This window comes from Phocoena phocoena, chromosome 9 (genome assembly GCF_963924675.1).
Source record: "Phocoena phocoena chromosome 9, mPhoPho1.1, whole genome shotgun sequence".
In the NCBI taxonomy this organism is placed as follows: domain Eukaryota; kingdom Metazoa; phylum Chordata; class Mammalia; order Artiodactyla; family Phocoenidae; genus Phocoena; species Phocoena phocoena.
Window position 1 is genome coordinate 31,144,725 of NC_089227.1, and position 25,216 is coordinate 31,169,940.

The 25,216-nt window shown below is 41.2% G+C and overlaps 1 protein-coding gene across 1 annotated transcript; it reads left to right on the forward strand.

Annotated features, from left to right (window-relative positions):
• Positions 1 to 12,061: 12,061 nt before the first annotated feature.
• On the forward strand, positions 12,062 to 19,842 carry TOMM7 (translocase of outer mitochondrial membrane 7). The gene is made up of 3 exons (XM_065884145.1): positions 12,062 to 12,242; positions 15,819 to 15,867; positions 19,607 to 19,842. Exons 1-3 carry the CDS (start codon positions 12,140 to 12,142, stop codon positions 19,620 to 19,622), a joined length of 168 nt encoding a protein of 55 aa, XP_065740217.1. The 5' UTR covers positions 12,062 to 12,139; the 3' UTR covers positions 19,623 to 19,842.
• The last annotated feature ends 5,374 nt before the right edge of the window (positions 19,843 to 25,216 follow it).

Consider the following 25,216-nt stretch of genomic DNA (forward strand, 5'->3'; position numbering starts at 1 on the left):
GTGCTTCTCTTTGAAGCGATGTGATTCTCTACACCCACAAGGCAAGGGGTGGGAGGTGGACATAAAGAATAAGAGTTGGGGCTTCCCTGGTGGCGCAGTGGTTGAGAGTAAGCCTGCCGATGCCGGGGACGTGGGTTCGTGCCCCGGTCCGGGAAGATCCCACATGCCGCGGAGCGGCTGGGCCCGTGAGCCATGGCCGCTGAGCCTGCGCGTCCGGAGCCTGTGCTCCGCAACGGGAGGGGCCACAACAGTGAGAGGCCCGCGTACTGCAAAAAAAAAGAAAAAAAGGAATAAGAGTTGCCACCTTGGCTTTTCACCCCACTCTCCACCCTTAGTGCCTGAAGGGCTGGTGTGTGTACCTTCACGCTGACAAAACTGTCTTCTGGACTTTCTAATTTCCTGTGACTTTCCAATTTCCACGAGCAGCCGCTTTGTTCTCAGTCCTCATATGATTCACGTGCAGAATCTGACACTGTAAGGCTTCCGGAAAGTGCCTCACCGACTAACTGGTTGACTTGTTAATTCACAGTGTGTACATTGAACGCCAGCCATGAGAGGCGCTGCTGCAGACCCTGGGTATGGAGGTGAATTACACGGTCCCCGTTCCAGGAGGACTTATAATCCCAGGGCGGTCACAGCCAGCCATGGGGCAGTGGAGTCGACAGGAGGTGCTGAGGCAGTGCATGAAAGGGGCCCCTCGCCCGGCTGGGGGGCTGGGCTGCGAGGGTCTCCCTAGACCTCTGAGCGCAGGCGTGCTCTGACTGATTTCACACAGCCCCGGTTCTCCCCCTGCCCGAACTTCCTACTCCACCTGGCTGCCTCTGTCTCATTGTCCTAGCCTCTCAACTGGGCATTGAAAAGAATTATTTTATTCAAGTATAGTTGACTTACAATGTTGTGTTAGTTTCTGGTCTATGGCAAAGTGATTCAGTTACACATATACATACACATTCTTTTTCATAGTCTTTTCCATTATGGTTTATCACAGGATATTGAATATAGTTCCCTGTGCTATACAGGAGGACCTTGTTGTTTGTCCCTCCTATATATAATAGTTTGCATCTGCTAATTCAGTTGGGCATTTAATGTGAGTCCTTCTCTCTCTGCCTTCTGTCCCTTGCAGATCTTACCTTTTCTTTTGACTTCTATGCTGGATGAGGCCCATGTACCTGTCTGGGGTCTCTCCTTATCTCCAGAGCCAGCCTCTGACTCACCTGCTCTCTCCAGCACCTCACTTTTGCGCTTCTACTGTCTCCTTTCTTTTGACTTAATTCCACCTCATTTTTGAATTCACCCTGACTGAAGTTTCCATCCTGGTTTAAAAGGGTTGTTGGAAGAGAGAATGTGCCATGGGCATTGGGCCTCCCCGTCTGTTCTTTCTGAGTACGCCAAGAAGGCAAGGCCCCGATGGCTCTTCGTCCAGGCCATTATTCAGGGTTATGTGTGCAGCAAGCGACCTTCAGGGAAGAGGCAATGCCTCCTCCCAGACAAAGGTTTGCTACTGCTCACTATGAAAACAGTGAATCCCTCCAGGTCAGTGTTCCTCTCCCATGGCAACCCTCTGCATGTGCAGGCATCCTGGATGGGTCCTTTGTGTCATCATTGTGGGATTCGGGGGACATAGGGTACCACTGCAAACCAACACAAAGCTCTGGCTACTTCTTTTGTAATAAAATCCTCAGTCTCTGGTCAAGAGGCTCATGCCTCTTACCAGTGTCCATGAAAGAGTAACTTGCAAGCTTAGAAATGGGGTAAAACTTTAGACCCCGCACAGTTTTTAACAAGTGTTATCTAAGCTTCTAACTCTAACCTATCATTTGATGTCACCAGGTAACCAGGTTTCTTCCTATGTCCTGAATGGTGCTGAGCACTTTTTTTTTTTCTACTATATCCTTCCCCCCACCCCCGCACCCCGCAACTACCACCATTGTTGGCCTGCTTCAGTTCTCTTCTAGGGTTAAGCTGAGTATTCTCCAATTATTTCCTGTCCTGGCATCCTGCCCCTTAAACTCAACTTTGAACATTCTCTAGGAAACCCAGTGTGAGCTGTTGCCCAGATTTCATCTGATCTGTTTACTTGTCTGCCTGCATGTCCAGGCCCTGGTGTGGCTTAGGCTGCCTAACTGGACTCTTCCACGCTTGCCCAAAGGTCCCTAAGTCATCCCTAATGCCTTGACCTGGAACTAGCAGTCACGGCAAGTAGTCCTGCCTTTCAGTTGGCTAATAATAAGAGCTGACATTTATAGAGCACCTACTACGTACCACCTGAGACTCATCCAAGAGTTCGTAGCTAGTGAGAGCTGCAAAGCTAAGGTTTGCCCCAGCAGTCTGATTCCATGTGCTATAGTGCCTCCTGCTGGGAGGAACTTTCATTCCTATGTCTTGCCCTCATTTCTAACTCTTTTTTTTTTTTTTTTTTTTGTGGTACGCGGGCCTCTCACTGTTGTGGCCTCTCCCGTTGCGGAGCACAGACTCCGGACGCGCAGGCTCAGCGGCCACGGCTCACGGGCCCAGCCGCTCCGCGGCATGTGGGATCTTCCCAGACCGGGTCACGAACCCGTTCCCCTGCATCGGCAGGCGGCCTCCCAACCACTGCGCCACCAAGGAAGCCCCACATTTCTAACTCTTGACCTATCTTTATTAGAAAGGAAACCATTTTGGGACTTCCCTGGTGGCACAGTGGCTAAGACTCCGTGTTCCAAATGCAGAGGCCCTGGGTTCAATCTGTGGTCAGGGAACTAGACCCCATGTGCATGCCGCAACGAAGACCCCATGTGCATGCCGCAACAACGATCCTGTGTGCTGCAGCTAAGACCTGGCGCAGCAAAATGAAAGAAAGAAAGGAAATCGTTGTAAAATGCTCTTTGGTCAGTTACCTGAACAACTTGTCAACCTCCATAATCACTTTATGAAATCAATATTTTTAAATAGCAGTGTTTCTCAGGGAAGAATCTGACAATGAAATGAGAACTTAATTTATCAATAGGTCAATGAGGAAAGGTCTGCAAATCAAACCTATTATATCTTGGCTTTAATCCAGTTTTTGTATATTTTTATGAAACAATGGACAGTATGGTGTATATATGAAGTTCACTGGCCTTGAATTTTAAGAGCCTGGATCTGTTAAGTCTTGCTAGATGGCCTTCACCTCTGGGGACCTCGCGTTTTCCATTTGTAGAATGAAAACCAGAAGATCTTCAGGTTTGTGTTCAGATATGATTCTGTGTCTAACAAAGCATGTTAACTTTCCCACAATAGCAGAGCCCTTGTTCCAGGACTGTTATATTCCTCTTTTCCCTCTTTCCTTTCTTTTGTTTTTCCCTCCCTTCCCTTCCTTCCCCTTTCTTTGCTATTTGTGTTACTATCACCAAATACCATCACTCAAACTTGAAATCTCATAGCTGATTTGAATTGCCGCCTTTCCAGTCAATGTTTCGTTCAATAGGCCATTCACAACCTTACTTTCATTTCCATTCCCAGTGCCATGTTCAGTTTTATGTATTTATCACCTCTTATTTCCACATCTACTTTTTCTGCTCTGTTTTCTCTTCTCTTCCAGCCTTTGTCCATCTTTAGACATATTTTGTATATAGCTGTAACCCAGGTGCTCATAAAATTTTGCTTTATCCTTGTATCAGTTAACAACTCTTTAAGCCTGTTGCTACACGGTCTATGTAATCTGTGTTTTAAAAGGCTGCACACCTGTGTATGGCAGCACTGACAATGATTCTTCTGCTGATGAACATTGAGGTTGCTTCCAAGTCTCAAATCATGCTGCAATGAGTATTTTGGTGAGCTATTTTCCAGTTAAATTCTTTAGTTGCAAGAGACCAATTCACGTTATCGTCAGCCATTTTTTCTTTTCCCCCCTTGGCCGCACTGCACGGTGTGTCTTGTGGGATTCCCCGACCAGGGATTGAACCCGGGCCCTCAGTAGTGAAAGCACGGAATCTTAACCACTGGACTGCCAGGGAATTCCCTATCGTCAGTCAGTCAATTGATGGACTTTTGATGATGATAGAGGGAGTGTCACAGAGAGGGAGGAAAGGCGAGGGGCCCAGGGAAAGGAATGGACTCTGTAGCCAGGTGGGCCTCTTCTGGGTGCTTCCCTCTGGGTGGGCTTCATTTTTCTCCCATTGCCCAACTTCTTCTGTTATTCAAGCCCCATGGTAGGAGAAGATGGGTCCCTTTGCTCTTTCAACATTATATCTCTATCTTACAAGAGTCTATTTTTCACTGAAGTGGAATCTCTTTGTCCCAATTCCAAATTCTGGGAGAAAGACTCCGACTGGCTCTTTTTGTGTTGGGAATCTATGCTTTGTCCAATCAGCTGGACCAGTGGTGGGTCAGACTGGATAGAGCTGCTGGCTGCTGGGGACCCATCCCTATAGGTGAGGAGTGCAGCTAGGATGATCCGTAGTGAGCTGATACCTCCCTTAATGCGTCCATCCTTTCCTTAGGGTAAATTCTGAGAAGTAGAACTCCTGGATCCCAGGGCATAACCATTTACCTGGTTAGTATCATCAGTTCAGTCCCAGTGAACAGCAGGCCATGGAAATTTAAATAAGCTGGTGTTGCCACTGGGATAATAGGCACCCACTGTGAGCAGGCTGTAGGCAGCAAGCAACTCTGCACAAGGAGCCACACATTTCCTCAGTAAAAAGGCATTGAATCTTTCCCAGTTCTGCTCCATAGAATACTGAGGAGAAAATGTTTAGCTTGAAAAATTTAAACATAGGTGTTGGCTACATTGTCTGGTTCTTGGAGAAATTCAACATGAAGTTCCCTTTCAGGGAAAACAAGAAACAAAAATAAAACCTGCACTCTGCTTTCCAGCCCAGGTGAGCCAGTGTGGGTGTGTCTTTTGGTGCTATTCTGATTGGTGGAAGCCAATACTTTGAATATCACCCTTGAGTGAAACTCCTTTAGAATGTCTGAGTGTTAACTAAAATTGCTTCTTGATGTGTCCAACAGGATGATTTACCTGCAAAATGTACTAATACCAAGGAGTCAACCTGTTAGATGGGTTATTAAACTGTGCATTGAAGTGAGGCAGAATGGCTATTAAATGCAAATGTTTTGTTTATCATTATTACTGTGTGGCACCCCTTCTGACAGTCATTAGTGACTGGATTAGAAAACAGAAGCGCTCAGGAAATAATTTTATTTTAAATCAAAAATAATACGGGGTAAGACGCACCTTTCTTTGGCATTCAAAGAGACTAAATCTGCCACGAGATAACTCCTATTTCTTTTTCTTTTATTGAAGTATAGTTGACTTACAATGTGTTAGTTTCAGGTGTACAGTAAAGGGATTCAGCTTTATATATATATTATGTATTATATATATAATATATATATGTGTGTGTATATATATACATATATATTCTTTTTCAGATTCTTTTCCCATATAGGTTATTACAAAATATTGAGTATAGTTCTCTGTGCTATACATTGTTGTTTATCCATTCTATATATAATAGTTTGCATGTGCTAACCCCAAACCCCCACTCCATCCCTTCTCCACCCCCCTTCCCCTCGACAACCACAAATCTGTTCTTTATGTCTGTGGAGATAACTCCTATTTCTGATTGTAGGTAGAGGATTCTGATATAGGTGACAGTCATACTTGCCAAACTTTTATTTTTATAGTGGATTCAACTTAAGTAAGTCATGTTCCATTTATCAGCTTGTCTAACCCTCAAGATAATTGAAAGGTAACCAAGGCAGGTAATCCCAGTGTTGCAGATGAGAGAGCCAAAACAGGAGGGTTAAGTGACCTACTCCAAGTCAAACATTAGTGAGCAGAAGACTAGGATGAGAACTGCGTGCTCCTGATTTCCCAGCCCCTGATTTCCCACTACAGTCTTTATGGTTACATAGTTTGGTACCTAGCCCACTCTTAACCAACAAGTCAAAGTCTGAGTACACACGGTTGGACACGGTTATTAATTTTCAGGAATTTAAAGGAAATCTGAGATATTTGGCTTCATAGGGGACAAGTTAAATATTTTATTCATGAGAAGTATGACTATGCATCTATAAAGAGGGAAGCTATTGATGTACTAATCTGAAATAATTGCTAAGAAATATTCGTAATACTTTTTATTTTGACATATCTTAAGACTTCCAAGAAGTTCCAAAAATTGTACAGAGAGTTCCCGTGGGTCAGGAACTCTCTCTTCCCCCAGCTTCCCCCAGTGATAAGATATACATAACCATAATCCATTGTTAAAACCAGAAAGTTGAGATGGGTACAATACCATTAATTTAAGTAAATACTTTATTTGGGTTTCTAAGAAATATTTTAAAATAAAGAAAGAAGGTGAGATAGTGTATATTATGCATCCTATTTGTATATCTTTAAAGGGGTGAGGAGGATGTGTGAGTTTGTGTTTATTTGTTTCCATATGCGTAGAATATCTCTGGAAGGATGTATATGAAACTAGAGACACTGGGTTGCCTCCAAGGAGAAGATCTGAGCAGCAGAGTGTAAAAGAAATAGAATTATGCTCTTTTGTACCAATCCATCTATTTTTTAAAAAGGTAATGAGAAATCTTTTTATGTGTTCATATAAAATAATCTTTAAATTACATTTTTAAGGTAAGTAAATCTGACTGTATTCCATTTGCAAAACATATGCATAGATATCTTTGGAAGAATATATAGGAAATTGGTAACATTGATTTGCTTCCAGGGATAAAAATGGGCAGCAGGGGACAGAAGCAGAGGGAGACCTTTCACTGAGTACCTTTTGTACCTTTTAAATTTACACGATGTGAATTTATTTCCTTTTCAACAAAATTAAGAAAACTGAAAAAATTAAACCCTAAAAATAAATTGCTTTTACCTTGTAATTTTTTTTTTCCTCTAAAATATTCAGTAGCTTTCTAGCTACTCTCTGGCTAAAATCCAAATTTCTTAACATGACATTTACATTCTTTTTATAACTTGGTCTCATTATTTCCTGCCTGGAGCTTCTGTTCCACCTAAATCATTTTATTACTTTCTCTTTCCAAATCCTGCACCTTCTGGCATTTCTTTATTCTTGTCTCCTTCTTCCTCAGCCATCAGAAACTAGCTCAGGCTCAGTTCTGTGACGTTCCCCCCCGAACAATCTCCAGCCCTCTGTGGCTTGTCTCTCATCCAGATTTCTGTAACAGTATACTGTCTGCCCTACACATTTGGCTCTTATCCCATACTCTCTTGTCTTTCAAGGGTATGTGTACTCTGTCCCCAAATAAGATTCCCAAATCCTTGTGGGCAGGAGCTGAGAAGGACAGTTTTCTGAAACTCCCTTTTCCTGGCAGAACCCTACACTTGGTAGATGTCCCAGTGATGCTTTTTGGCTAATCTCTTCTTTGCAGAAATTTATTCCATGCATATGCTTGCTTGATATGCTTAAGAATCCCAAGCTGTATCATGGCGCTAAGAAATTATCTATCCACCCAAACACCCTAGCAGAAAAAAAAGAGGACAAAGTAAGAGTTAAAAACTCAAGAAAGCACATGGTGTTTGAATACTGATATATTTTTAATATACCATTTCTGGAAAACCAGATGCATGCTGAATTTTTTTCCTCTTTTTCATTTTGGTGCATATATTTGGCTTCATTTTGGAAAATAGGCCCTGTTTTCCTGGTAACCATGGTGAATTAACTAGTTTTTCTGATATATTATCAATTAGTTCTTGCAGTTCTTGTTTTGGGGAAATGGCAGAGTTGGATTCAAAGGTTGACAAGTCTGCTGTCAGATCCACGTGACTTCTAACTCTGTTCTTTTTTTCTGCGGTACGCGGGCCTCTCACTGTTGTGGCCTCTCCTGTTGCGGAGCACGGGCTCCGGATGCGCAGGCTCAGCGGCCATGGCTCACGGGCCCAGCCGCTCCGCGGCACGTGGGATCTTCCCGGACCGCGGCACGACCCCGTGTCCCCCTGCATTGGCAGGCGGACTCTCAACCACTGCGCCACCAGGGAAGCCCTGTGTTCTTTTCTTTATAGCAATGGATATATGTCAGGCTCCCTCCGTGGCACAGCACTGTTTTCAGATTTAATGGGCACAAAGTATAAACTCTCTTCCTTGGGGAGCTTACATTCTGTCGCAGGTTGTATTAGTCTTTGTGCACTCTGTAGCTCTGTATGTAGTAGGTGCAGCCAGTTCCTGGAAGGCTGTTGATAGGTAGCCTTAGAACTAGAGAAAAAACCTCTGAAAAAGGTTGATCTTTGAAACAGAAACCAGTAAGAACGAAGATGCAAACAACAAACAATAATAGAAATAGCTTACCTTTGCCTAAGTCTTTTAGTTAGGCCCCATATTTCAAGCATATTATCTCTTCAACTTTACAGTAATTGACTGAGGTGGATATTATTGTTATCTTCTTTTGCAGATGAGAAAAGAGACTCAGAGAGGTTAAATAACTTGACCATGATCACACAGCTAAGTGACAAAGCCAGGATTCAAATGCAGAGCTTCTGCCCCTGGGTCCCTGTGTTTAACCTTGATGTGATGTTATTGTTTTTCCAAAGATTAGTCACATGGACAAGTAACTTATTAATATACTTGTCTTACTCTCTCTAACTAGATCACAGAGTCTCTAAGTGGAAGACTGTACCTCATTTTCTTATGGGTCTCCACACATAATTATCCATAGCACAAGGAGCTGGACATTGTCAGTACTCAATACTCCAGAATGAGTGAATGCATAAAAACAATTATGGCTTATAAATGTTGTGTTAATAAGACCATGATGTTCAGATTCAAAATTCAACAAACCAACTACACACCAAGCAGTGTGAGAGGTGCAAAGAGCATGAAGTTTTGGAGGACTGGAGATGATGTCCATGAAGGGCCTGGCACAGGGATGTGCCCAATACATGGTACTTTTATTAATACATTAACACGATCTAATTTTCCTTACACACAACCCTGTTAGGTAGTATATTAGTCTGCTCAGACTGCCATAACACAACACCACAGACTGGGTGGCTTAAACAACCAAAGTTTGTTTTCTCACACTTCTAGAGGCTCAAAGTCCTAGATCAAGGTGCTCTCTTCTCACTGTGTCCTCACATGGCCTCTGTGTGCACGAGGGTGTCTCTTTCTTTTCTTATAAGAACAGGCCCTATCAGATTAGGGTCCATTCTTAAGACTTCATTTGATCTTAATTACCTCCTTAAAGGCCCTTTCTCCAAATCCCTCCACAGGGGGTTGAGGCTTCAACATATGAACTGGGGGGAGGGGGACAGAATTCAGTCCATAACAAGTAGTTATTCCCTTTCCATTTTACAGATGTGGAAATAGACATTTAAAGGAGTGGTTCCTGTTTTACTGTGAAGCCTGGCTGTGCTGTCAGAAATGTCTATCACCCATATTTCTGTAGGTTTCTTTCCTCTTAGCAACTTAAAGCGTTCAACCATCTAACCCTCTCTAGAGGTTTTTTCCCTAAGAAGACAGAGTTAGTATTATCTTTTCTCTGGATGTTGCTGGTGAAATCCTGACAGTTGATTTTTTCCCCTGAGTTTTTCACCTTCATGCCTTCACTTCTCTTCTGTTATTTTATAATTAGCTGAGACCATGGGGGTTATAATGTAATTGATTAGTTCCACTTTCTTCTACGTTACAGAACAGGAACCATGGCAAGGCCAGGCTTACCAACTCTGGAATAAGGCTGGGGAATGGAAGGCTGTTCAGCCTACAGCAAACCCCAGGTGGGACTATCTTATTGCGCTGTCACCAGAAAGCATGTGTGACTGCCCTGGTGGTTCAGTGGTTAGGACTTCTCGCTTCCACTGCAGGGGGCATGGGTTTGATCCCTGATCTGGGAACTAAGATCCCAGAAACCCCACGGCAAGGCCAAAAAACAAACAAACAAAAACAAAACAAAACAAAAAGCCTCAGAAAGCATGTTATTCTTTACCTGAGGGCTTTAATATCATTATAACTCAATATTCTCGACTTCACTGTTTCTGCCTACTTGTACCTTCTGCCGCTTCATGTCTTTCTATTCTCTCTATCTTACCAGCTTTGGTCAAATTGTTATTTCTATCTTGAGTTCAAAACTCATTTAGGGAGAGTCTGGTTGGTTCAGCCAGTCAGCATCCCTTTGGGTCACTGGCCAGCATTTGGTCTAGTCGTATGTGTTGCTTCAGTACAATGGAAAGAATTCTTTTATCTATCACAGCATGAGGAAAATATTTTTGAGAATATACAATTTCTTTTCTTCTGGTCCTGTGTTTACTTCTCTTCTATCACGCAGTCTAGTGTCATGGTTAACATTCAAGCTCTGGAGTAAAAGCGTCTGGGTTTAGACACTACTTCCACCACTTACCAATTCTATGAACTTGGACAAATTTACTTCACTTCCCTGTGCCTCAGTTTTCTCAAAATGAGATTGTTAATACAGTCCCCATCTCACAGAGTTGAGAGGATTCAACGAGTTAAGGCATGTGAGCAAGCACAGTGCATGCATATAGTAAGCACCCAGTAAGTATTACTTGTTTCTAATTGGTTGTCTGAGTGTAGTTGCCCTCTTGGAAGGAGAATGTCAGTTCTTTTGCCAAGAATATCTCTAATCATAAATTTACAAATAAGCATTTTAGATACCTGTTCTGTGGCTGATTAAGTAGCATAATTAACCAAGGCTGTTAGTTCCTGATGACATTCATTCAACAATTCCACAAGTGTTACATATACAGTAACTTTTGTATTGAAACACTTAACACAGGCAGAGTAGACAGGTTGTTATTATCATGATGATGAGCTAAGCACAGGAATATCCAGAAAGCTAGGGGAAATTTTTATGTGCCATTGGGCACCTTAAGAATTTAAAAGACGGAGCACTTCTGGTTTGGAACTGCTCGATTTAAACAAATTTTTGCTCAAATAAACTAAAAAAAAAAAAGAATTTAAAAGAAAATATGATGTATCTTGAGGGTGAACCAGGAAAGGCATCAAGGTCAAAGCCTTAGAAATCTCTTACAGCCTTAGAAATCAAGAAGTCCTCGGGGGCTTCCCTGGTGACCCAGTGGTTGGGAGCCCGCCTGCCGATGCAGGGGACATGGGTTCGTGCCCCGGTCCGGGAGGATCCCGCATGCCGCGGAGCGGCTGGGCCCGCGAGCTATGGCCGCTGAGCCTGCGCCCCGCAACGGGAGAGGCCCCAACAATGAGAGGCCCGCATACCGCAAAAAAAAAAAAAAAAAAAAAAAAAAGAAGTCCTCGACCTGGGGTCAAAAACTCAAACACCAACTGCGGCCAGGCAGTTACTGAATCAGAAGTTGGGAACTTCAATGGTAAACCAAAGCCCAGGCCCCACCCCCAAACTAATGATAATTTGTAGGAGTTGGTACCCAGCAGCAGTAGGTCCAGCAAGGAGTAAGCCTTTACAACGCCTCACTGATTCTATTGTGCAGCCAGGGGTGAGAACCACTGCAATTCTAAACCAACGAGGGCAATGAGATTTGCCAACTTCTCTGAAAAAGTCCAGATTTGCATGGGAACTTTCCCAAACTTTAAAATGGCAAGTAATTTAAAATGTAAAAACTAAATAAATAAAAAAAACAAACACCCTGGGAGTCAAAGAAAACATGGATAGGGGCTCTGTTGGGCGTCGGTTTGTAACCTTCCTTGCAGTTCAACCTTCAGCTTGAAGAAGCAAACTGATACAGAGATAAGTTAAATAACTTGGCCAAGATTAAACGGCGAGTCAGAATAACTGAGTTGGGACTAAAACCCGGTCCTTTTGAATTTAGTGTTCCTTCTATGTTAGGTAAAGAACACTTGGAGATACACTTTAAAAAATGGGTAAGACTGTGGGCAGAGAGAGGGCGTTCCGGGCAGAAGGAATCCCAAGACCAGTGCCCGCAGGAATCCCGCAATCAGCGAAACTGGGCGATTCCTAAATAGACGAAAGCGAACTTGGGCCTTTGAACGAGGAGAATGAACCACGCCTGCGCCTTCCACAGGCGGGGCCGCGGAGAGGCAGGTGGAAAGGTGACGAATTACGACCTCCGCTGGCGAGGTTCACGTCTCCTGCCGTAAAGGCTGTGTGTGTGGCGCATGCGCGTCTCCTTTCTTTTTCGGATTCCTGACGCGGTTGCTGCGGTTGCTGTAGTTTCCCTAAGTGTGTTGCCCGGGCCGTCGCCATGGTGAAGCTGAGCAAAGAGGCCAAGCAGAGGCTGCAGCAGCTTTTCAAGGGAGGCCAGTTTGCCATCCGTTGGGGCTTTATTCCTCTCGTGATTTACCTGGGTCAGTATGAGAAGAATCTGGGAGGAGTCGGGAGGGAAGCGGGTGCGGAGGCCGAGACTCCATTTTTGGTTTGGGGCGGGAGAGAGAAACGCGACCACGCCGCGCGTGCCGTTTGAGGCTGTCTTGTCGAGTGGGGTCGGTCTGAGTTCGAGTTCTTGTTCTGCCCTTTACTTTTTTTTTTTCTTGGGGGGGGGTCTTTAACATGTCACGTAATGTCTCCCGTCCTGTTTTTACATCTGTAAACTAGAGGTGACCTACTTTTCTGACAGAGTTAGGACGACCTGACGTATGTGAAAACGACGAATTCACTCTTTGGCACTAGGTAGGTTTTCAGGGCGTTAATCCTCACCTTTCCAGGTGGGCCTAAGTGGAAAGAGACCGGTGAACCTCGTGGGTATGCCATTGCTTTGAGGCATGATTAAGACAATAGTTGTTGGTTGCCTCTGCGTTCTCACCAGGAGTAACAGGTTTACTGGTGAGGAAACCGAGGCGTAGAAAAGTTCTGTTCCTTGCTGAAGGCCACACAGCTGTCACGTGGGGGAGTTATGAACTCAAGCATTGGGGCATCAAGGCCCATACTCTTCACCACTATGCTGTAGTGCAAAGATTTGTAAGTGCTCAGGCAAATATTTTCACCTAGGGCTGCACATTGGTAATTTATCCTGTTTCTAGCCTTGGATAGTCTTTTAATTTTAATCTGCCCTATTCAGGCAGTATTGTGGAAAGGAAAGAGTCTCAGCTCTGTAAGTTTGACATCTTCTAAAACCCAGGTTCATATTTCAGAATCCTGTGATTTTAACTAGGTGCTGCTTCTTGTTTTTCTTGCCTTTTTTTTTTTTGGTGTAAGATAAAGTACATTCACTCAGTCTTGACAGAGTGTTTGACTGTGCTGGACATTCTCTAGGTAGCTTTGGCTCCCATTTCCCCATGAGTTGCAAGGCAACTGATAACTTGGAGATACTTCAGTATGCAGGACTTAAACAGATCCTTTTCCGCCCTTATTTCTAAAATATTTTTTCTAATATTCTCCAATTGGAGAGTTTTAATAAATCTTTTTTTAAAAAAGATTTATTATTTATTTATTTAATTTATTTTTGGCTGCGTTGGGTCATAGTTGCGGCCTGTGGGATCTTTTGTTGCGGTGCGCAGGCTTCTCTCTAGTTGTGGCGTGCAGGTTTTCTCTTCTCTAGTTGTGGTGCGCAGGCTCCCAGGGCACATGGGCTCTGTAGGCGCGTGGGTTCCAGAGTGTGTGGGCTCTGTAATTTGAGGCCAGCCAGCTCAGTAGTTGTGGCACTCGGGCTTAGTTGCCCTGTGGCATGTGGGATCTTAGTTCCCTGACCAGGGATTGAATCCGCATCCTCTTCATTGTAGGGTGGATTCTTTACCAGCGGACTGCCGGGGGAGTCCCTCCCTGATTTTGAACGCATTTTTAAAAGAAGCATTACTTTGCCAGATTTTAGTGACTTTGTATAGGTATCAAAGGTTAGGGCAAGTAATTGGGACACCCTGCTCTTACAGGCTGTTATTCCCCTCTTTCTTCCAGACTCATCCCCACCTCAGCTTTCACTTAATGGTAGAACGGCCCAGTTTGGCTAGTCAAGCACTGGGAGGAACTCTTCTTTTAGCTAAGGAAGGTATGGGGGCTTTGATGCTTCCCCGTCTTTGTGCCATCTCCTTTTTCCATTGTGTATATCGGGTTCGGTTTTAGTCTGCTCTTGCTTTCTTTGTCCCTGTGGTTTCTTTGTCGCTCTGTAAGTCTTCGTGTACCTTTCCCTCCTCCCCTTTTTGAAATTGCTTTTCTACTGCCAGAAAGCTGTAGCTTGTTGTGACATCTGTGTAGCTGGTTGTTACAATCTGTGTATCAGGGGTTTTGGTCGGAAGAGTAGGTAATGCTTTCCTTTTCCACCTCATTTTCTTTTCTGTGCACACCAGCTATATTCTCTTTACTAGGACTACCATTATGGTGATTTTTGTTACCCTAGTGTCCAACTCAGGTGGAGATTGATGTTAAGGCTATCTTTTTGTGCTTCTTCCTTGTTAATCATTGTCTTTTTCCTTATACTGTATCTAAACTTAATTTCATGTCTAATCTACTTCCCATGCTTTACTTCTCCACCTTAGCTCTCACTAAAAGCTGCAACTGCAGGTTGAATTTCTTGTGTAATTTAGGTTCAAACATACCTTTTAGGGCTTCAGGGAGTATAGTGGGAATATAGTGCTATAAAATCGGACAGATAGTGACATGATGATAAAGAATGTGTTTGGACAGTTAACCAACAAAAGGATTTTAATGAATTACCTGTTGGAAGACAATTCTCCATAGTATCTTGAATTTCTACAAATCTGGTGAGCAGAGGCAGTGACCACCCTTTGTTCCATATCTTTAAGGATGTTGGTAGGGTGAACAGCCTTGGAAAATAGTTCCAGGGCAAAGGGGAGACATGCTCACTGCCCATTATGAAAGATTCTGGTTCCCCAATCTCAGGGTTCATCTCCTAAATGGTAATACTCTGACTGTAGCTGTTGCTGGGAGTAATGAAGTGTCCTTGTTTCTTTCCTCTTTTTTTTCTTAATAACTAAACTTTCTCCCTTAACATTTTTTTAAAAAAATTTTATTTACTTACTTTTGGCTGTGTTGAGTCTTCGTTGCTGCGTGCGGGCTTTCTCTAGTTGTGGGAAGCGGGGGCTACACTCTTTGTTGCGGTGCACAGGCTTCTCATTGCCGTGGCTTCTCTTGTTGTGGCTCACGGGCTTAGTTGCTCCGCGGCATGTCGCATCTTCCAGGACCAGGGATCGAAACCGTGTCCCCTGCGTTGGCAGGCAGATTCCTAACCACTGCGCCACCAGGGAAATCCTGTCGTTTCTGACTTGGAATCTTGTATCTTCTACCAGCATCTGTGAAACTGGTGGGCCAGTTTGTTGTCTTGAAAATGGGGTAAAATTTCATACTCCACAGTTCTTAATGCCAAGTCTAATTTTAATCAGTTATTTCAGCAAATTAGTATATATGTTGTCTAGTTAATTGATATATTTTAAAAGGTAAAAGTTTTATTTAATCGTAATTGTAATGAGTGTTGATTTAATTAAAAATAACTTGAAATTTTTTCCCCCTCTTTCTATCACCAATCTTTGGCTGCTTTATGAAAAGAGTGGTTCATAGGGGATAAAATAAGATATCTTCAATTGTTTCTTTAAAAAAGTATAGTTTAAAAAAAATCCCTGTGCTCTTTGTAGTTCATCCACTGTGATTTGGTTGTTGTGATATCTTTTTTGTGGGTAATGACTAATAATGAAAGAGTGTGTGCTAAGGGTTGCTGTGCTAATTGTGTGTATTATAGGAATAAGGTAGTTTGTCTTCCCTACTGATTAGTTCTGCACATAATCACATACTCTAGTGAAAATTCAAGACTGTTCTGTTGCGCAGGTAAATCTAGGTAATTCTGGTAGATCTGGATATCATTGTAGCTACCCTAGATTGATTTAAAAAGAAAAAGTCTTGATTGTAAATTTTTTGTCTGCTAGGGTTTTAATTAGTTTTTATTCTCTTTCTCTTTCTTCCCTCCCCATCTCCCTCAGGATTTAAGAGGGGTGCAGATCCTGGAATGCCTGAACCAACTGTTTTGAGGTACTGCTCTTACAAATAAGCATTGCAGGGCAAATATTCATACATTAGTATTAAGTCATGGCAAGCAAAAGAGAAATAGTGGTACGTATTGTAGCAGAGCTTTATCAGTCAGGTGTAGTTTTGGGCTGTTGGAAAACTGCAGCAGTTTGCAGACCAGTCTAACTTATGTTATCAGATAACTGCTTTCTCTCCCCTTCCTAATTTTTATTGGGTTGGCCAAAAAGTTCGTTCGAGTTTTTTGTAAGAATGGATAAAGCCAGATGAACTTTTTGGCTAGCCCGGTATATACTGCGTTGGTGTTATAACCATAATGAAGCATATTTTAAAAGGAAAAGAACTAACTTATCCTACCACTTTAAAAGCTGAACTGTTTTTAATACCTGTATTCCTGTCTTATCCTTACTCAGATAAATACGGCCTTTTATGTCATTCTAACAAGAGTACAGAGAATTTTGCTTTTTTCACCCAATGTTAGAGTTGATAGCCCATATATTTTCTAGTTGTTGATCACTTAGGTTTTTCAGTTTTTTAGTATTTCAAATAACAATATAACAAACATTTTTACGTGCATAAGTTTTGATTTATTTCCTTATCAAAGTGTATGAACATTTGTGACTCTGAAAATGCATTGTCAAATTCCTTTCTCTGAAACAACCTTGTAGTTGTTGGATAAGCACTTGTGAAAACTTCCACACACACAACACACACAGATATACGGAGTATATATATTCATATACTCAGACGTATGTGTGTGTGTATGTATATACTTGTGAAAGCCATATGTATGCGTGTGTGTGTGTATATGTGTATGTGTGAAGGCAGAATCTGGAACAGGCAGGATTGCTCTGTAGAAAGGACTGGCACTTTGATGACTAGGACCCCTGCACAGGTGCTGTGGGATTTCAGCTTTACCCTCTGTCTTAAGACATTTATTGATTGTCCTAGCAGACTTTTCACTGGCTATTCTAGGTCTTCAGCTTCTTCAGACTTCTAATCTAAGCCACTCTTTTCTAGAATGAGCAGAAATAATAATAGTCATGTTACTAACAGTCATTTACAGTGTGTCAGCCACTGTTTTAAGTGCTTTATGTGCAGTATCTCTAATTGTCACTTCAGTCCTTCAGAGCCGATCACACAGTCAGTAGGTGGTAGAGTATGTCTGTCTCCAAGGCTTACGCACTTTCCACTGGGTCATGTGGCCTCCCTAGGTAATATGACCTGTTACTTAGCACAGTGCCATCTGATATGAATTTCCTCCATCTTCTCTGACTTGCCGGTCTCTCCTTTCTCAAAGCAAGGGTTTTTCCTTCTTAAGGGTTATTGCCATGTGTGCCCTCTTTGTGTCCATTTGTGCTGTTACTCTCTTTTCCCTGATACAGTTCTTCAGTAAATGGTCTTCACTCACTGCTTCCTTTCTTCACTTTTCTCTTTCTTTAACCTTTTATGGTAGAGCTTCTTAAAACTGCTTTCAAAGGTCCCCACCAAGCTCCTTTTTTTGGCCTTTACTCTTTGAACTATCAGTTTTCTTTTTTGTGAAATGGGGTTTCAGGTAATGTATCTGCTACTGAGTAGCCGATAGACCTCAGACCAGTTATTTCCTTAGGGAAACAGTACCTTAGGAAACATTATCAGAGATGGAACTACCTGGTCAAGCTGTGTGAACATTTTCCAAGCCCTGAAAGTTACCATCAAATACTTCTTCCCAAGAGGCCATTAACCTTTTTAAGATAAGTTTTCTCTTTTATAAGTTGGGCATACTATCTACTTTATAAGATTGCGATGAGGATTGAATAAGAATATTGTGTGTAAAGTATTAACGGTGCTTGACAAGTAATGTTTGAGCAGTAAACTGTTAATAATAATTTTTAATCTTTTCGATGTCACCTCATTTACCCCACTTTTTTCTCCTGTGAGAACTATGCTCTAGCTACATGACACTGCATGCTAATCCCAGAATAAACTGTATTTTTTCATGCCTTTGTATGCTTATTCTCCCTCAGCCTGGAATGCTTCTTCCATTCAGTTTTCACTTGTCTAGAAAAGCCCAATCTCAAATGTCACCTCTTCCCTAAATCTTTTCCCCCTTCTCCTAACTGAAATTGCACCATTTTTTGTGTTCCTATAGTATTCTTTTGTGTCTGTCATTCTTTGCTTTGTATTATGCTTGTTGCTTATTTGCATTCTATGTTGTCCTGCAAGTACCTAAAGTAGCTGCCAACTACTTTGGCAACACTTTTTAAATGTTGAATTAACTTAATTAAATGATCCTAACCTCTTGGTGGTCTTGGAACAGGAACTGATACAGCATTTCCTCCTGTACAGTTTTTAGACTAGACCTGCATCCTGAGAAATAGTGTTTTTTGAGCCCCAGGTGATCCAGGATCCAGAGGTGGTGCTAGATGTACCCTTTTGTTGTACTGGCTTCAGTTATCCCACCAAGAGTTGACCCTTGAAAGTTGCAGACTGGATGAAGCAGCCACCCCCCTGCTTTTTGTTTCTTCACCTTACTGTCATCTCAGTGCTCTTGTCATTGCTGGTGCTGATGATCATTCTTTTCTGTCATTAGGGACATTTTCTGATTTCTTTCCAGGGATATTTGTGATTTAGGAAGGGATTGAGGAATGCTGTTAAGAGTTATCCTGTTACAGAACTTCATATACTGTGCTGCTTGCACTGGAGAGACTTGACTAAGTGGTCTTCCTGGGTTACCTGGTCTGTACCCTGAAAGGAATAGACTTGTATCTGCCAGGCTTTTCAGTAATGTAAATGTTTTATTAATATAAAACTTATTTAGCAATATAAAGTTTATTGTTTATATCTAAATTTATATATATCACACTTGTGGAGATAATATGGTTCATGATTTACTGGTCTGTTTCCCTTGTTAAGTTGTGAGATTCCTTGGGATTAGGTCCCCATTTGTCTTAGTGTCCTCCTCTTTCACTCAGGATGGTGCATTGTACGTGGTTGGTTGATATGAATGCCTTATTTAAAATGCAGAATTTAATGAATAAGGGACAATATCTTAGTAAAACATTATTTAGGCAAAATATATGAATACTAAGTAACTGAGAGAATGATTGTTCCCATTATCTTTATAAAGCCAAGGAAGATTTTCTTTTCTCTTTATCTTATTAGATGCTCATTACCAGTGAGGAAGAGACTTCGATAAATGAATAATTTGTTTTCATAGCTTAACTGTATGCAAAAATACTTGGGGTTTATTGTGAGATTTTAATACACTTTTGAAAACTGGGAATAGATGCATGTTGGTTTGTTTTATATGCAGAGGGAAAATAATTTCTAAAAATTAACAATGCTCAGATTGTCATTTTGTAATGCAATTTTATTTAAGTTGACATACTACTAGAAACTACATTTTTAATCAACAGGACTTAGAAGTAAAACACCTCTTGTCTCTTTCCTGGATCTAATAATGATACAGCTTTATTTTCTGGGTTCATCAGTCCTTCATATCAATATTTTGATTGACCTCAATTTATGTTTTCCTTTTTGTTTATAATAGGTAACTACAATAAAAAGTAATAAAACTATGTTTCTTTAAATAGGTCTCTATGTTTGTTTTTTTTTGCCCAATGAGATTGATCCTTCTGCTAACTGAATTTGATAGATGAGTAAACACAAACATAAATGTATAAAATCTTCTAATTCTTAAGCTATGTTTAAGAAGTTTTTACTTTGGGGTTTAATTTATTTTTCCTCTTCACAAACATTTTAGCTTACTTTGGGGATAAAGGACTATTTGGTCATCTGGTTTTGGAAGCAATCAATGCAGAGGAACAACATGGAAGGTGTGCACTCTGGCTGGGATAAGAGATGGGACATCGTTCAGACGTTCACCAGTTGGATGGCACAGGGCTCTTACTTCTCAGATGCGTCTGTGGCAGAGTGGAACCTCTACTGACTTATTTATGATAGACTGTATTAAAATAAATGTTTTTTTTAACAATGTTATGCCTTGAGTCCTTCTTGAATTGAACATGATAGGACTGTTAGGTAAAAATTTAGCCTTTTGGTACTTTTTCAAAACAGGGAATCTATGTATGTGCCTAGATGCTACTTTAAAAAAATAAGAAAATTTCCAAGTTAATTCCTGTCCATTCACTTAACAAATGGATTCCAGTTTCCCTTTGCAGTGAATTAATAACTCCTTCTGAGATGTTCTGAAGTAGTAAAAGTAGAGACAGCTCTCTGTGACAAACTGAGTCCTTACTTCCTGTACTGCACTGGAGTAACATTCTCATTAAAAGAAATAGAGTTCTTTGGCTGTGTTGGTAGGGAATGGGCGTGGCATTGGCGAGTTGTGTGTATGATTTGTGAGTTAAACGTGAGTCTAAGATTTCCCTCAGTACTGTTAGGAAGCTAGAGGTGGCTGGGCAAGAGCCCATAGTGAGCTACACAGAATAGTAACCCTACCTATTTTCTGATAGAAGAAAAGGCATTTAATGGAACTAGTTTTCAGTTCCGCATCCTGGTTTCCTGGGACCTTTATCTGTATTTGAAGGCCCCCCCCCCCTTTAAACTTAGTTTTTTTTGTAATTCTAACAAAATAGATCTATTTAGTTAGTTTTGGGAATTGTAATTAATTATAGGAAGGTAGGCCTGAAACAAGGTATGACACGGTTTGGGAGGTGCCCATTGGATTGAATGTTTCTAACATCCAGTGTTAGAGAATGATCATGAATGTAATCTCCGGTAACTGGAGCTATCATTCCAGAAATACCTTATTTCTAATGTAAAACCGTCCTGGCTATTTAAGACTATTTCCTCAAGTTTTGTTACCTTTGCTTAGGAGACAAGGAGACAAGACTATTGTGGAGGCTTATTGCATAAGGGGGTTTTAAAGTGGAATTCTGGAGAGCTAACTGCAGGGAAACCATTTTTGGTATGCACTTAATGTAATTGCTTTAACATTTCCGTGAATTGGTACAGGTATGATTTTGCTAAAAGCTCTGAGCAGCTTTTAAATCCCCGTAGAATTGTTTTAAGATTGTGGCCTTTTTCCCCCACGCCCTCATCCTTTCTACTAAACGTGTTGTCAGTGAATTTTTGTTTAGTTAGTATTTTGGTGCACATTTTTCTTTTTCATTTAGGGTTTCCAGAAATTGAAATAAAGCTATGGCAAGTGTCCACTTTGATAAAATACTAACATGGATAGGAAATGTAACTTTTTTTTTCTTTCAGGAGCTAACTTGTAGCTGTTTATAAAACCCCAGAACATTTTAAAGGAAGAAATCTAGAATTAAGTGGAAAGGGACCAGTTCCTTTTTCTCACATCTGAGGAAGCTGAGGAACAGAGTTTAAGCATTTGTTCAAGGCATAGGATAAGAGCTGAGACTAGTACCATTTTAATGTCTGTATCTCTGAAGGTTTGTGAAATGTTTATAACTAAGCTCCTACATTGTATTGAATTTTAGATTTCAGGGCGGTGCAATCCAGTTTAGCAAGCATTGGTCTCTGTTCTGTGCTAGGTACTAGAGAGTCCTTACAAATAAGATTATTTCTGACCTTGATTTTGCTTAGGCAAACACTGAGCTGATAGGACCTGATTTGAATCCTGGCCCTGCCGCTTAGTTCCTACTACCCTTGGTAAAGAAGTCACTTACTCTATAGACTTGAGTTTCTTCCACAAAATAGGAATAATATTTGCCCCAATGTGTTATTCACTAAACCAGTGGCTGTCATAGCTGATCCCAGACTAGCATCACCTAGAAGCTTGTTAACAATGCATGTGTTGAGGTCTTCTTGAATCAGAAACTGGGGATGAGCCCCAATGGTCTGTGTGTGTGATTTAATTACTTCAACCATTGTTTCGAATTAAACTTGTTGTTTTGAGTTAGTTGTAGAGTTGAATGCAGTGTAAGAACCCATACAGAAAGATCCCTGTAAACTTTACCTAGTCTCCTCCAATGGTAACATCTTGTAAGTCTGTATACAATATCAGGATATTGACCTTGATACAGTCAGAACTTTTCCATCACCTCAAGGATCCCTCAGGTTGCCCTTTTAATAGCCAACCTTCCTCCCTCACACCCCATCCCTGTCCCTAACCCCTGGCAACTAGTAATCTGTTGTCCATCTATGATTTTCTCATTTCAAGAAAGTTATATAGGGCTTCCCTCGTGGCACAGCGGTTGAGAGTCCGCCTGCCGATGTAGGGGACGCGGTTTCGATCCCTCGTCTGGGAGGATCCTGCGTGCCACGGAAAAGCTGGGCCCGTGTGCCACAGCTGCTGAGCCTGTGCTCTGGAGCCCAGGAGACACGACTGCTGAAGTCCGCGTGCCTGGGGCCCATGCTCCGCAACGGGAGAGGCCACCGCAATGAGAGGCCCGCACACCGCAACGAGGAGTGGACCCCGCTCAACGCAACTAGAGAGGGCCGGTGCGCAGCAGAAAAAAACCCAACACAGCCAAAAGTAAATTAATTTTTAAAAAGTTATATAAATGGAATCATACAGGGAGTAACCTTTTGGGAGGTTGTGTGTTTATCCAGTTTATTCCTTTTTATTGCTGAGTAGTCCATGGTATGGATGTACTTAGAGGACATTTGAGTTGTTCCCAGTTTTTAGCTGTTATGAATAAAGCTCATGTGAACATTTGTGAACTTCTTTTTGTGTGATCAATCTGTTTTAGAAAGTCCTGTATGTGGCGGATACAACTCAGATTTGAGAATACTGTCCTAGACTTGCAGTAGCCCTCTTGCTTTCCCATATGCATTAAAGTCTTTTCCACATCCTTTTAAAAGCAAGATCTCCTTACACCCTAATCAAAACTTTCCAGTGGTTTCCTATTTCACTGAGGGTAAATGCCCAAATCCTTTCTATGACCTACAGAACTGTAATCTGGTTTATGTGCCTTTGATCTCTTCCTCACCTAGGATTCTTCATCCATGTTCACTTGCACTCTTGCTGTTTTGATCTCTTGTCCTTCAGAAAGGCCAGGCATGTTCTCACTTTTGAGTCTGAGTTAGCTGTTTTCTCTCCTGGAACTCTTTTTCCCAGATATCCATATGCATGGCTTTATTCTATTCTCTGCCCAAATGCCATCTTGATAGAGATGGCTTCTCTGATCCTTATGTAAAACAGCAAACCCTACACCAGTCTTATCTCCATTCTTTTTTAAATTTTTTTAAAATTGAAGTATAGTTGATTTACAATATTGTGTTAGTTTCAGGTATACAGCAACGTGGTTCAGTATACATATATATATTTTTTGAATTCTTTTCCATTATAGGTTATAACAAGATATTGAATATAGTTTCTCTGTGCTATACAGTAGGTCCTTGTTTATTTTATATATAGTAGCATGTATCTGTTAATCCCAAACTCCTAATTTATCCCTCATCCCACCACCTTTCCCCTTTGGCAACCGTAAGTTTGTTTTTAAAGTCTTTTTCTGTTTTGTAAATAAGTTCATTTGTATCATCTTTTTAGACTCCCCATGTTACTGGTATCATATGATAGTTGTCTTTCTCTGTCTGACATACTTCACTTAGTATGATAATCTCTAGGTCCATCCATGTTGCTGCAAATGGCAAAATTTCATTCTTTTTTATGGCTGAGTAATATTCCATTGTATATATATACCACATCTGCTTCATCCATTCATCTGTCAATGGACATTTAGGTTACTTCCATGTCTTGGCTAATGTAAATAGTGCTGCTGTGAACATTGGGGTGCATGTATTTTTTTGAATTAGAGTTTTCATCTTTTCCAGATACATGCTCAGGAGTGAGAGTGCTGGATCATATGGTAGCTCTAGTTTTATTTTTTTAAGGAATCTCCATACTGTTCTCCATAGTAGCTGCACCAATTTACATTCCCATCAGCAGCATAGGAGGCTTCCCTTTTCGTCACACCCTCTCCAGCATTTATTATTTATAGACTTTTTGATGATAGCCATTCTGACTGGTGTGAGGTGATACCTCATTGTAGTTTTGATTTGCATTTCCTGATGATTAGTGATGTTGAGTATCTTTTCATGGGGCCTGTTGGACATCTGTATGTCTTCTTCAGCCCATTCTCTCCTTTAACCTTGTCTTACTTTTCTTCAAAAAACTTTCACCCCCCTGGTTTTCTATATGTATGTAAATAATTTTATCTCACCTTTAGAATGCAAGCTCCATAAACACAGGACTGTATTTTTAGAGGCTAGCACAGGTACTGACATAGTAGATGTTCAATAAGAATGAATGGGTGAGTTATACGATTATATGTGTTAAGTGTGAAATGCTTTGAGAACTGTAAACTTTTATAACATGAGTCATTGTAAAGGGCCAGTATTTTTCTGTGTTAGTCATAATTGGTAAATGAATCCTGGCCGAAAGATGACATCAGAAGATGTTGGGAGGAGATAATGTGGGAAAGGGAATGTTTGCCCTGACTTGGCACTTTTTTCATTTAGTTACCACGACGATGCTGTGAAGTAGGACATTATCTCCATTTTACAGATAAAACAGAGGCTTGGGTCATTTTCCCCAGATCACAGAGAAAACTTGGATTTGAACCATGTCTGCTAACTAAAAGCATATGATGTTATTACTGATACATGCCACATTTAAAAGTAATTTATACAACGAATGAAATGGTATAATGGATGTTTGCAACACTACAAAATATTAACATTTCAAGTTCCATAGAGAGGGCCCAACTACTTTATCCAGTATCCAGGGCTCTATACACAATAGCACATAGAGTAGTCAAATTCACATTGTAAATTTAACTTGCTTGAAATTATTATGCCAGGTACAGTAAACTAAACATTTTTTTTTATCTTGAATAGCCTACGTTTCTATCGAGGTATATTTTATATAAAGTAAAATGAGCAGATCTTAAGCAGACAGTTTGATGAGTGCTGCCAGTTGTTTATGCCTTGTAACCACCATGCCAAGATAGGGACCAGGATCTCCAACTTGGGATCCTTAGTGCATCATACATGGTAGGTGTTCAACAAATGCTTTTGAATTAAATGTAAAAAACTTTTGAGGTTGACAGAAACTGTACTGGGAAATTTGAGTTGATGTTCTCTTTCCTGTAAGAAGCAAAGATATTAAACGTTAAATAATAATAACTGGAATGATGAAAAAAAGGTACTGCAGCATTTTCTTTCCTCTTATGTCAAGGACAGTCCAGAAGAGGAAGTAAGGAAAAGGGCATGGAGACAGAGAGGGAGAAATACATTTTTTTCCTGAAGAAAACTGTGCCACTAACAGGAAGTGAGCTAAGAGATGTCACTAGCTCCCTGATGTTCCCTAATGCCTACTGAGGATGAGGCCATGGGCAAGAAAGAAACTCCTAGAGAGCAAAATTAAGAGGGCCCAGAAGGAGTT